The following is a 13900-nucleotide window of genomic DNA, read 5'->3' on the forward strand; positions in this document are numbered from 1 at the left end:
TGTGGCAACAGTGGTCAGGGAGGGAAAGTGCTTAGCTCCCAGGGAGTTTCATTAAACTGATCTGAGATGGGGGAGAAGGAAAACAGAAAAGAGAGAAGGGCAGGGAGCTAGGGAAACGGAGGAAAGAGAGTCAGAAGACTGGAGTCCTGACTGTTGTCACAAGTGTCGTGGGTGCCAGGGAATGACAGCAGTGATGGGATGGCAGTTTCTACTCAGAAAGCAGAATTTCAAAAAAAAAAAAATTTTTTTTTTTTTAAGTTGGAGTCTCACTCCATTGCCTAGGCTAGAGTGCAATAGCACACACAACCACTCCAGCATCGACCTGCAGGGCTCCGGCGATTCTTTCGCCTCAGCCTTCCAAGTAACCACAACTACAGCCCGGCTAACTTTCTTGATTTATTGTAGAGATGAGGTCTCACCATGTTGCCCAGGCTAGTCTCAAACCCACGGGTCTCTCGCCTCAGCCTCCCAAAGTGCTGGGATTACAGACCTGAGCCACCATGCCCAGCCTCAAAAAATGTTTTAAAGAAGAGGAGGTCTGAGGCACGAGTGATTCAAAGAAGTACAGTTGGCAGAAAACAATGGCGGGAGCTCCTCAGAGGACATTTCCTACTATAGTTAAAACCAATGACTAGGATTCACATCTAGGTACCCTACATTATTTAAATATTAAAGTATAACTTTAACACTAGAGGATGTAAAGTCTGGAACTTGTAAAACTCCGTGTTGGCTGCAACCTCTGCAGACCACTCGCCTCTCTTCTGTGTTCTGAAGAAAACATACTAAGCCAGTATGAGTCAAGTACTTGCAACAAATAACAATTTAAAAAACTAGCTAAAGCAATGAAGGGGATTTGTTGGCTTTTTTTTTTTTAAGTAGAATTTATTGAGAAGACAGGAAAGCTCCCATAGTGGGAGGGAACCTGAATGGGTTGCTCTGTTGACTTTTTTTAACAGGAAAATCCAGTGGTAGTTCTGGCTTCAGGGATGGTTTGACTCAGGGGCTCAGTAAGCTATCAGGAACACATTTCTTTTCCTGTCATTCTTCTGTGTCTTCTGTGGTGTCAGCTCCACTGTGAGACTGGCTTCTCATATGGCTTTACACACCGCAGTATCCAGAAGGACAGAAAGGACTTCTTTCCCAGAAGCTCTTTTAAAAAATTCCTCTCTAAATTCCTCTCTAAACTATTCTAAGATGGATCACATGCCAAGCCATGAACTGTGGCCAGGGGATACAATTATGCCGATTATTTACATCCAAAAGTACAGTTATCATCTCCATAAAATCCATGCCCTGCATGAGGTAGGTGTGGTTAACCAAGCAAAAATTAGGGTAGTTAATAAGAGAAAGGGAAAGTGCACAGATACACATCATACTATTATATTTGTGGTTTATAGGTAATATTCCTCTCTGAATCAGGATTCTGTAGTACTTAGCAAAAAAGAAAAATAGCTTAAACCAGATGACATCACCTACTATAATGCTAAACTGTTAAAAAATATTTTTTCATTATGTCCTTTTTCCTGTCTATGAACTCATGTTTCAAATTACATTTCAGTTGATGGGGGAAGTTACTTTGGCAGCTGTAGATAACTGCTCTGTTAATTATCACTTCGAGAGCAGTCCAGTTCCCAATCTGTGTCTCAAGATAACCCTTTTCCTTTATTCTTGGAAACAGTATTATTGTCTTGAGGCATAAGGTGAATTCTCTTTAGTTTGAAAATACGATTCTTCTTTTCTTTAACAGAATGAAAAAAATATATAAGCCTGTATGGCTTGGATCTATTGCATTCTCTTGCCTATGTGTAAATTTAAAGTTCATTTTATTCCATGGCAGAAACACATCTAATTAATTTGGCATTCTTTTTTTTTCCAACATTCTTTTCTATGTAGGTTTTCCTGTATCAGAATGAGGAGGAGATGCCGTGGTGAGTTTTGCAAGTTCTCTGGTTATCTCAGTTACTCAAAAAAGGTATTTCTTATGTTCCCAGAAGTGTGTTGGGCATTGAAGTACAATATATCATCTAAACCACCCAGGAGGTCAGCCAGCTGAGGAGACAAGCCATGCACCAACAAAATAGTTAAGGAGCAGCACAGAGCTGAGCAGAATTAAAGGTTAGAAATGGCAATACAGAAAGTAAGAGTCACAGGAAAACAGGGCAGGTGTAGGTGGTAAGGGAGTGAAGATGACTGTAGCTCTGAGACACTGGGGGATATTCCTAGAATAGAAGGGCTTCAGTTGAACCTTACAGAAAATTGAGTTGGGTAGGTAGAGAAAGGGCATTCTAGACATGGGCAGGGGCAGGAGGTGGTTGGGAATTGAAGGGGGACATTCACGTTTCAAAGACGGATAAAAGCACACCCTTCTGCAGAGGAAGGATCATGTTGGAGAGCGAAGGGGTCAGATTGACTACTGAAGAACCCTGAACCCTGTGACAATGAAAGATATTCTGGAACATCTGCTCAGAGAGATATGATACCAAGAAGGAGCTAAAACTATCTGGTTGAAGGGAGAATGACCAAGGCCAGGACAACAAACTACAAACCAGTGTAAGAATCCATTGTGAGGATAGGGACAGCAGCAGAGCAGCCAGCATTTCTCTTCTTCAAAAGAAGGATGGGAATGAACGAAGAGGGTAGACTTGATCTTGGCTTCCAATTATGGAACAGTGTGAACAGTATGGTTGAGTTTGAGGTCATAGTGGGGCATCAAGAAAAATCATCTTGTAAACAGTTGGGGGGAGATGAGTACATTAAAAAACAAATTGAGATAGAATGCAATTGAAAGTTGACTTCTGGATTCCCGGAATCACTGCCAGCTAACTGTATAGGTTCTTTCCATTATAGTAATAACCTCCTAGTTATGTGATTGAATGTTTTGGACCCCACTTAGAGGATCACTCTCCTTCCACAAGGTCCTTTAAAAGAGAGGTCCAACCAGAATGTATTGGTAAAATAATGCTAACTGGTGGTTTTAGTGATTTACAAGAAATTGTACCATTTTCAAAGGGTCTAATGTCCATCCTGGGAGAATACAGCTTATTATGTATTTATTACTATGGGCAGGTAACACAGCCTGTTTTTTATTTAATATAAAAAACATTCAATCCAGCACAAATAGGTGCCTATATATGTCACCAAATTCTAAATCTAGGCAATCTCAAATTTTAACGCACACCTAGGGTTTTTATTTAAAATGCAGGTTGACTGGTTTTGGTGGGACTCTACTATTTGTACCACTAAGCTCCCCAGATGACCCTGTTTCAGAAAAACACGATTGTAAAAATATACTATCTTAACTCCCAGGTGTTAGTCAAGCTCTCTCTACCTGTGTGCCTGGCCCATCTCAAGTGATCAGTAAATATATATTGTACTGAATCAATGTGTTCCCAGTCCTAACAGAAATAAGACTCCTATTATGGCTTCTTGAATACCCAAATACATCAAGTATTCCTTTAAAAATCTACAGTGTGAGTATCCCACAGAAGAGAATTTCGCAAGTTGCTGCACATGAACTTCACTTGAAGTCACCCAAGTCTGGGGCTTGTCTTTACTTTCTTGACAAGTCATTAGCCCCAACCAAACAAGTTATCCTTCTTCATTTTTCCACTTATCACACTAGTGACTCCAAGAGTGAGAGGATTAAAGATGGAGAAAAAAAGCTCCTTATCCAATAGAATCCAATATAAATATGAACTATACTATATTATTTTCTCATTGACTACATATAGGATCTGTAGATTGTGAACTCCTCCTTATATGATTCTGGGCTGTAAATACTGAGCTAAATTCTGGAGAATTCTCACTGGTCCTTTAATACTATTGTGACATATGTATTGATTCATTTCTTAAACACCTTAATTTTCAGTATGAAAATATGGCATTTTAAATTAAATGGTATGTGGCTTCTTATAAGTGACTTACAATGCAGTTTAACCTTTTTTTTTTTAACCCAGAAATAGTCAAGGGCTGAAAGAAACACACCACTGGGGAATTTATGGGAATGTCATTCAAAGGCTTTGCTTTAAAGTTTGTTAATAAGAGCTAATAAAGTATATAATCAATAAATGACTTTTTGCATTTTGTCCTAGGCTTTAAAGGTATCAGATTAACTCTCTATTTAGGATGTTCATGTTCCATCCACCCAAAGTATTTAAATCAGAGACAGTTGTTGGTATATCTCTAAACATACTTTAAAACCTCCAAAATTGATTATTTAAATCATTTTTATACAAAATATTATCAAGACCAATTTAGTCTGCAGAGGTACTTGTAAAAGAAAATGTTAGATAGCTATTTTAGAAGTATAACTAATGTTCCAGTGTTGTCTCCCACCACTGCCTAGTAACTTTCTAAATATTGAGCAATGTATATATACTCTGGAGGATAGAAATTAACATAAATTGTGCATCTTATAAATGTTCCAATATCCTTTGCCTATTTATGATCTTAAAGTCTTCTTAAGCATCTTCATCTGGGTAGCTACTTAAAATTTTTAGTTGAAACCAGTAACCCATTAAGCAGATATTAAGGTGCATTTTATGAAATACAAAGATGCTTAGATATATATATCTATATATGTATGTATACATATATATATCTGTATACATACATATACATATGTGTGTATTCCAGACATAAAAAAAATCATATGGTTGCTAAAGAAATATAATACTTTAAGAGATTTTAAAGTAGTTATTTCCTGAATGTCTTTTTTTCCACACATTAGACCAAGTTGCATTGTTTACAAAAATTTATTCATACAAATTTCACACACTTTATATAACAGTTATCAAAGTCCTAGTTATAGATATCATGTGTGTAATAATACTTAGTTAAGATTTTTTTATAATCAGTTGCACACAAAATAAGAGCTTCAAGACTAACATCTACCTAAATTATCACTATATCATAAATCTGCTCCAGTTTAGTAAGGCTCTTGGCATTTCTAAAAAGTATACAAAAGATTAAACTGGGTGATCACTGTAAAATGCTTGCAACTAGCCACAGGAACACTAAATTAGACTTCATAAATAAAAGGTTAACTAGAGCCCTATTTCACCACTAACAGCTGACACAAATACAGAAAATTCTGCCCATTATCCAAGAAACACATAATTAAGACTAAAATGCAAGCCGATGTGTTGCAGCATTGTAGGGCCACTAAATAGCCATCTGTGATTCGTGGCAATTTAAAAGGCGAAGAAAGGCACTAAAGCTGCAAACTGCATCCTGTGTCACATTGCCCGAGGAGACTGCAGAATTAAAGAAAGATTGATCCTGCAAACAGGACTCAGGCATAGATCGAATGCCTCTGTTTTTGATGTTTGCAATGTGATCTCCTGGCAGCATCCATCCCGCCTGGGAATGCAAATCCAATTCTGTTTTCTTTGATTTACGACTTCATACTGATCAAATCCGTAAAGAAAAAAGAAAGATCCTTTAAACTTTACAAGCTAATGTTTAATCTTTTCTTGCTCTTTTTTTTTTTTTCCTTTATTTTTTTTTTCCAAAAACTTGTGCCTGAAATTTGGGAGACTGACTGGCTGGTATATCTGTTGCTGCTTGATCTGGTTGCTGGGTGAAAGTTCTTTTGTTTATAAAGATTATATGTTCAAGGAATTAACAGGAAACAGACATGCTTTCTTTAGCCAAGAAGTGATACAAGGGTAGGTTCTCAGGGTCTGTTGGAGCTTGCTTACCTCACTCTCGACCACAGATATAAGATAGTACTCATACATAGGAAGAAGAGGTTTAAATGATTTATCAGTTAGTAAAACTGAGCAACATGTGAACACTACACATTCTTATATGACAAAGGTTGGTTTTATGAAATAAATTTTACTAAGCAATAAGCCATAATGTAGAAAAATACATTTTACCTACAAACTCAAAAAACAAGAAACAAAAGGTTCATATTTAGTGCATAATTACTTTGTGGTAGCTACACAGGGGTTCCTAAACTTTACAATAAGTGCTTGCATCAAACCAAAAAGAGAGAGAGAGAGAGAAGCATTCACAAGTTTAAGAGAAGTGAATGAAAAATGGTCAACAGTACTTTAACAGTGCAGGAGGGCAGAAAGGAGGGTCTCCAGAAAACCACAAAGGCGAGGGGTGGCTCTTACAGAGCAGGTTTCAGAGGGGAGGATCCTGGCCATTTCACAAGATGAGAAGCATGGACAGCACTGGAGAAAAACACATTGTACTTTGCATCCAATTCCAATACCCAGCGCCCAAAGTCAGTTAGGCAGCAGACCAGGTGGGACTGGACTTGCCCTCAGTTTCCCAGTCCTGGGACAGCCTCTAGCCAGTCCCTCTCCAGGGTCCTCCTCCTACTGCCTTATGTTCTGCCTCTTCCACTATACCTCTACTTCCTTCGCTTTGTTCCAATTGCTCTACCCTTGGGTTATCAGGTTCCCTGGCAAATCAAGAAGTACAGAAAAGAGAGCTTCCTAGCCAAGCCTCCCTTCTTTGTACAGTTCCTCAACTCTTCCCCCAGGGAGTGCTGCGTATTCTGGGGAGAAGCACAATTTGGATCGAGCTGTTGTTTTATCAGGAGAATTTTCTTCTGGACTGAGAGTCTGAAGTGAGACAAATACACATAAAAGTGGAATCAAAGAAAGCAGAAGTATTGGAACTGCCACCCAACAAGGGGGCAATGGCCAGTTGAGTTAGGCTGGGATTGAAGCAGCCTGCCCCAGAGACTCACTGGGAAAGAATACCCTTCAGCAATTCTCCAAATCGTTACCTCAAAGCCTCCCTGGAGCAGGGCATCATTGTTTATATACAGTAGCAAATGGTCAGTATTAATATCTTCAGGCCTGTCATGGATAAAAATACTATCCTTTTAATTCCAGTTTACAAAAATAGGAGTCATATTCAAAACAATGATTGTCTATTTTTCTATTAATTTTATATAAAAACATAAACAGCTCAGGCGAATGCTCAATCCTTGTGCACGCTCTCTCTTACACTTATATATATTCTTTATATATATTTATAATATATCAATAATTGGTCCACAAAGTATATCTGTGCATTCTCTAGTGCTTTGTAAAAAGAAAAACAATATTATTATCAAAATATTCATTTAATGGCTTTACTTCATACATAAATACATGTTTGGATAGAACACACGAGCGATGACTGTTCCGTCAGTTTGGAAAACGACTTTTCATTGTGTCAGGGTTGTATACATGGGGTAGCTAGTAACTCATCGCTACAAATAAGCTATTCGGCGTCCTTTGTTTTTAACCCTTTGTTTATACCTTTTCCCTAGGACGGCCGCCAAGTATTTCTTGACAGCCATTTGTTTCCGGTAGCGACTGTAGCTGTCCGTGAAGATTCCGTCTGAGTGGCGCTTGGAGAGCGGCTCCGAGTCGTCTTCCGCGCTGCCGCCCAGGCTCCCCCTGCGAGGAAAGGGGTCGGGAAGGGGGTGGCGGGGTAGGAGACACAGATTCAATAGGGAGCAGGCGGGCCCCACCCCGCGCGGGAGCCTGCAGGGAAGGCGCCGGCTCGCTCGGCCCGCCGCGCCGCCGACCTCTGTCAGGAGGCGCCGCAGGGAGGACCGAGATGGAAACCCCTCGGTTCCTCCCTCCCCACCCGGCATTTCCTGGCACTGAGTCCTTACAGAGGGGGCCCCGACTGGGATCAGGGCAAAGGACACGCGATTTCAGCCTGCGCTTCCTCCAGGCGCTGCCTTTGAGATCCACCCATCCGTGCGTTTGCGCCCAAGTGTCCTAACTGGTCCCCTCGCCCCCGACGTACGGGGAAAATAACCAAGGAGCCCTAAATGCCACGTCGGCTGCCGCCGAGTTTACATCGATCCTGCAAATCCTAGTCAAACACGAGCACTCCTCCTTCCGCACGCTAAGTTGAAGAACGTGATAATAATATAAGTCGACAGGCTGTAGGCAATATTTTTCGCCGCATGAATTATTCATTGCGAAAATGTAATCTTTTTTCCCAGGGGCTTTATTAAAATGTTGCCTTCTGCTGAGATATGCTTCACGCAAGCCCTATGCTCTGGGTTTGTCTGGCGTGAGCAAAAAAAAAAAACGGTTTATTTCCTTAAGTGTCCACATTTGGTGATTTGTTTAATTTCGATTTGAATTTTCACTAACTACAACCACTCCTTCCCCCGAAAAAGTAATGGTTAGAGGAAATTATAGCACATCCTCCCGCGAAGCTTGAAGGTTTTGAATGGCTGGGTTATTTTGTTTGGTTTCTCTTTCTTTTCACTCAAAACGGATCGAACTCTCCGGTTCCCCAGGCCTCTTTCCCTCTCCCCAGAACTCCAGCTCTCCGGCCACATTTAAGGTGCTTCTTCAAAATCTCTGTCTGCGACTCGCGGCGGATCATACCCAGATCCTGGGGCGCAGACTCGCCCTGGGCCGTGTGTGCACGCACGGACGTAGACCCCGTGCCGCACCGACCCCCACTCCCGCGCGCTCAGCACCGACCCCCACCCCTGCGCGCCCCGCGCGGACCCCCACCCGGTGCGCGCGGGCCACCACGCCCGGGTTAACTCTTTCGCAAGCTCTTACCCCACGCCTTTGACCACGAGCGACTGCAGGTACTTCCTGGCGGACAGCTGGTCCAGCACTCTGCGGTAGGCCTTGTGAAGAATCCCGTGGGCGACATCTCTAACGGGGAGGCAAAGTGCGCGCCCAGGGTCACGGATTCTGCCCCCCAGGTGGCCGCCGAGGCCCCCTCTGTTGGGCGCCCGCGCCCCTCGGCGTTCTGGGAGGCTGATAGGGAGACCCCTAGAGGCACCGAACTCACGAATAACTCTCTGGAGATGTTCCCCAGAATGAATGCGCGCATCGGGAGTTCGTCCCGCTTCCGGGAATGGCAGAGATGGAGTCTGGGTTCCCTGACTCCGCTCACTGCCACTCTTTGGGCCACAGACCTTTCAGTCCCCAAGCGGCCCCCGGTCCACCAGACCCTCCCGCTACTCGTCTTCTGCCGCGCCGGTGGGATTTCACCAAAGAGAAGAGAGGTTTGAGGACTATTATGGGAGGGGGCACCCTACTGGTGGGCCCCCACACCGCCTCTCCCACCACCTCAGTCCCGGGCCGCCCAGCCCCGGTGTGCCGCGGAGGCCGCGCGGGTCGTACCTCCTCTCTGCCGGGTAGTACAGCGCGTAGGCGTCGTGCAGCGCGGAGGCGGGGCTCCCCGCGCCCGGCGGGTCCGAGTCGTAGAAGTCCAGCAGCTGGTTTCCGTCCTCGTCGTACGCCTCGTCCTCCGGCCTGCAGGGTAGCCGGGGACATAAGGAGTGGTCAGTATGACTCCCTCCCCAGCTCTGAGAGGTCCCGAATAAAGGGGCCGGCACTGATGCTCCTTCTTTGTAAAGGTCCCCCGCGGAGAACTGCCTTTTCTCCCAGGACCGGGTGGGGTAAGGAGGAGGGAACGGCACTCAGCAAAAACTCCTGCCCCAGAGGCGCTTTGCTCCCTCCCCTCCCCCCTCCTCCCCGCGGGTAAAGGGTCACCCTTCAGGGAGGGCCGCGGCCTCAGCCAGCCCTGGGAAACCGAGACTTCTCTGCCGACCGTGCACACCTGGCCACTGACAAGGACCGCCCCCCTCCCCTCTGGCGCCAGAGCCTTCCCAAAGTTGCAACGGGCGGGGATGAGAAAGGCCCTAGGAGACTGGGCGCTGACCAACGCAAAGACCCAGACGGGAGGCCCAGAAAGCGGAGGAGAGGATAGGCGGGTGGGGCGTGCAGCGGCCAGCTCCAGCTGCCACCCCCACCCAGCCTCAGCCTCGGAGCCCAGGGGAGCCCTTCCCCGCGCAGATGTAGGTCACGGAGAACCTCCAGCTTCTATTTCGGGCAGGAGAGGATCTGGCAGGAACATGAATAATAGATGCCCCTAAACTTAGCCGATTTGGCGGCGGCTCAGACCGTGGCATGTCCGCGCCCTCCAGTGCCTCTCGCCCAGAAAAAGTGCCAGGCACATGGGAATTTGAAAATAGCTGGGAGTGAAATAAATGTGCTCCTAAGCCTACTAAACGAATAGTTCGCGCTAAACTGTTGGCGATGGCGGGGTTCCATCTCAACCCGGAGCGCAAGAAAAGGGTCGACAGGGGACCGAGAGCCAGCGGTGCCCAGCGACCTCGCAGTCGCCTTCGTCTCCCGCCTCCATCCAGGGTATACGGCGGTAGAGATAGGTTAAAACGCCAATCCCTTTCGCTTTGGACTTCTGGAGAGCCTTGGAATGCAGCCAGGGCAGACCGCACTCTCCAGGAAGGGCCGGAGCCATACTTTGTTACTGAGCTCATTTTTGTCTCCATCCTCGGAGAGCCCAGGGCAAGGAGATCACGTCCCCTACACACACACACACACACACACACACACACACACACACACGTCCCGCACCCAGCCTGTCCTAGGCGACGCGCCCCTAGTCCGGGTACCCTGAACCCCGGGTCTTTCTAGTCACTGCCCTGCCCCGAACTCGGATGCTGGAATCCTAATACAGAAACCAGAACCCATCATGCCCGCCAAACAAATGGTCAGCGGCCTCCGAGGGCGAAAGCGCTTGAGCGCTGCTGGGAGAAGCAGCTGTGCGAGCAGAACGCGCGCTCCTCGCTGCCAGGGCGCCGCGGGTGCGGACGCGGCCCAATTAAGGGCGCTCGCGCTGTCCGGCACCCGAACTCCGGCAGCGCGGACCGATTAGAAGCCCGAGGTTGAGAAAAAAGCCAAGGTCCTTCCGTCCCGGAGTGGGCAGGGCTGTTCTACTGGCCTTGCCTGCCTGCTTGCCTTCTCTTCCTCTTTCCTTGCGTCTGGATCCCCCCCTTCCGCTCAGTCTCATTCTTGTTCTTCCTTCTCTCAAGTCGCTTTTCCTCAACCATGCCGGGCAACACCCCCTTCCCCCCGCCTTCCCCAAGACAGCCTGGGACCCTAAATGCAGTTGGAACAAGGATCGCTTAAAAGAAAGCTCTTCGGGGGGAAAGAATTCGAATGAGGTGAAGAGGAAGGGCGGAGGAGAAAGAGGGAGACCCCGCCCCGGGAGTCCTGTACAAGCTGTAACAAAGCAAAGTCCGAGGGCGCTTCACGCTCAGCCCCGGCCAGGCTTCAGCTGAAGTTCTCCTGCCATCCTAAGCATAGGTAAAAGAAACCACGCTGGGGGGCTTGCCCGGCCCCCCTCCCGCGGACCAAGTTGGGGGAGGGGAGGTTTCTCTAGCGGTCAGAAGCTCACTCGCTCGCTCTACCAGGGCCCAGAGCTGCCTGGGACTGGGAGAGGGGCACAGAGCCGTCGCGAAGCCTGCCAGACCCTCGGGATCAGCTAGGATGGGGACCCGGGACCCGGCCAAGGCCGGCGGAGGCGCATTGGGGGCGCGGGGAGCGATGCTAGTAGTTCGGACCCGGTGAACTGCCGGAGGGTGACCTGAGGAAGTGTCTGTGAAAGGGAAGCTCCAGCTCGGCCCGGGCGGCCAGCACCTACCTGATCCCGGGGAACCGGAGTCCGGCGGCGGCAGGTGAGCAGTAGACGCTGCTATGCATTACTATCCCATAGACCAGCAGGGCCAGCCTCGCTCCACTGCACATGGTCATTCTGCGCAGGACGGGAAAAAGGGCACACAGCTGTGAGAACGCCCCTGGCCTTCTATCCTCGAACCCTAAAAAACTCTCGAAACTGGGGGAGGGACGGAGCGAGGCTCCGCTTCCTGAGTTGAAAAACACTCAGTGACAGCCGGCGCGCGCCCTGCCACTTCTCGCTTGCTATAGTTAGTAAAATATATATATACACACACACACACACACACACACACACATTACACACACACACACACACACATATGCATATACCCAGCGCCCAAGAACTAGCCAGACCTAGTACGAAAGAAAGCTAACTCGTACCCTGATGCCGACGCCAGCGAAAGAATCAGCAGTCGAGTGACTCGTTTGGTTTGGTAAGATTTGCTTTCCCTTACCATTCAACTCTTACCGCTGCGAGGAGAGGGTTTGCTGCCAAATAGGACGGCGGGCAAAGGGCTCCTTCAAGTTTCTGCGCTGGAGTCACAATCCGAGAGGCATCACCGTCTGGCGTTGGTGTCTGAGAAGAAGCCGCAGGAACGAGCAGGAGCGACAGGAGGAGCTGGAGGACTTGTTTGCTGAGGCTAGTATTCAGTTCAAAAGTTTGCAGACGCACAGAACTAGGAGGGAGCGTGACACCAAGAGAAGGGGGCGAGGAGAGGGATGTGGAAAAAAGAGGAGCCGATGAGCTAAAGGGGAAGGGTGGGGGCCGAAGTAGCCGTAAGTCCACCGGGAGAAAGAAGCAAAAAAGAGGGAAAAGTCAAAGAAAAAGGGAGGAAGGAAAGGGAGCGGGCCTGGAGCCAGCCGGCCTCCGTGGAAGCCGCTGGTCAGGCAGCTGCGGGAGTCGGCGTCGCCTTCGCTGCTCTGAGGTCCCTCTGGCTGCGTCTGAAGCTGCGGCTTCTTCTGCTGCTGCCGGTGGTTACAGAGGTGACCGGCCTTCTACTCGTATTTATATGTGCAGTTACAAAATTCCATCGGAGCACGGTTTTAAGAGAGCCTTCTTTGTCAACATCTGCCTGCCTATGGCCTTTAAGTACAGAATATTTTGTTGCACTGTTGCGCTCCGATTTTTATTCATGAAATGACTTCCTTTTTTTTTTTTTTCAGTCACGTAATGATCGGGTATCAGAAAAAGACGTCAGCATCCTAGTCCCTCAAGGAACATATTAACTATTCTGTGCTGTCCTCTTGGATGATAAGATCCGGAGTCATCGACTTCTCATAAACACCTTTCACTCATACAATCTAATTTTTAAGAAGTTCAGTTATTTTGATGGCTTTCAGTCTCACCATTTCTCAAGGACAGGTAGAGAATTCATAGAATTTTGAGGATGGTAAAAATCACGTTTTTAACTATATTATTACTATTTCTCTTTACTTTTTCGTCAAGCCCCACCAATCAGAGTTCTGGTCTCTGGAATTAAGCACCACCAAGCTCTCCTATTAATAAATTTAATTTAGATCTCCTAATTTCTTGCGTATGTTCTTTCAGATAGACCATTAAATGTGGAAGTCGTTTTGTTTCTAAAGGGAAGTCTTGGAAGATTTTCAGTAAATCTCTAGTGAGTCTGGCGGTCATTGACAGTCTGACTGGAAGCAGATTGATGAGAGCTAACGCTGCGTCCGGAGCGCGGCCTGTGGAGCTGTCCAGGCTCAGGGTGCTGAACTGTTTGCTCACAGATGCTACAAAATGTTGAAAATTGTCAGTGGTTTAATTTTTCACCAGAGTCTTTAAGTCTGAAGATTTGGCAGTGGTGCGGTTCATGTGGCGATTCATTGCCTAAATCACCCCGCCATTCAGATACATCCTCTCCCTTTCAGTATCCACAAATACCCTAATGTTGAGAATGGTCCTGATTCCTGCTTCTATTTGAGTAAAGAGCATTGTACGGTTCCCATTAGTCATGGTTTGGAGATTTCTAGATTGCCTGCTTGGGCACGTTCATGCTTTCTGTTGCTCTTTCTGATTTCAAAAGTTGGAGTTGTGAAATTGTGTTTTCCATAAGAGTTGAAATTTTAAGACTTTGGTGGTGAGAAATGTCTCCTCCACTTTATTCACAACTTGAGCTCTGTTTGGGGAAATGCAGACAGACTGGGAAAGCACGAGGATTCCCAGTACAAGTCCACTTGCTGAGGGCTTCTAACGGGAATCCCTCCTTTGGGAACAGTTAAATTTTTTTTAACTGGAAATGACGTGGGAAGAGGAAAGCAATAAGGGAAGACCACATCCACCCAAAGGCTTCCAATACCCCGGGTAATTTAAGAAGATTCTTAAATTTATACTCCAGTAAGAGTATGCAGGTCTATTTCTTCTAGAAAGGAAATAGAGCCATCAATAACCATTAGTGTGCATTTTAATTATT

At 46.5% G+C, this 13900-nt stretch overlaps 1 protein-coding gene across 1 annotated transcript; it reads right to left on the minus strand.

Moving 5' to 3' along the window:
• Positions 1-4738: 4738 nt before the first annotated feature.
• ADCYAP1 (adenylate cyclase activating polypeptide 1) lies at positions 4739-12549 on the minus strand. The gene is given in 7 exon segments (XM_008072213.1): positions 4739-7409; positions 8547-8645; positions 9120-9251; positions 11446-11556; positions 11936-12229; positions 12429-12501; positions 12504-12549. Coding segments are annotated over 7 exon segments (945 nt in total). The 3' UTR covers positions 4739-7219.
• Positions 12550-13900: the final 1351 nt, after the last annotated feature.

Source organism: Carlito syrichta, unplaced genomic scaffold, assembly GCF_000164805.1.
Source record: "Carlito syrichta isolate Samal-C Ts95f unplaced genomic scaffold, Tarsius_syrichta-2.0.1 Scaffold314876, whole genome shotgun sequence".
Classification (NCBI taxonomy): Eukaryota; Metazoa; Chordata; class Mammalia; order Primates; family Tarsiidae; genus Carlito; species Carlito syrichta.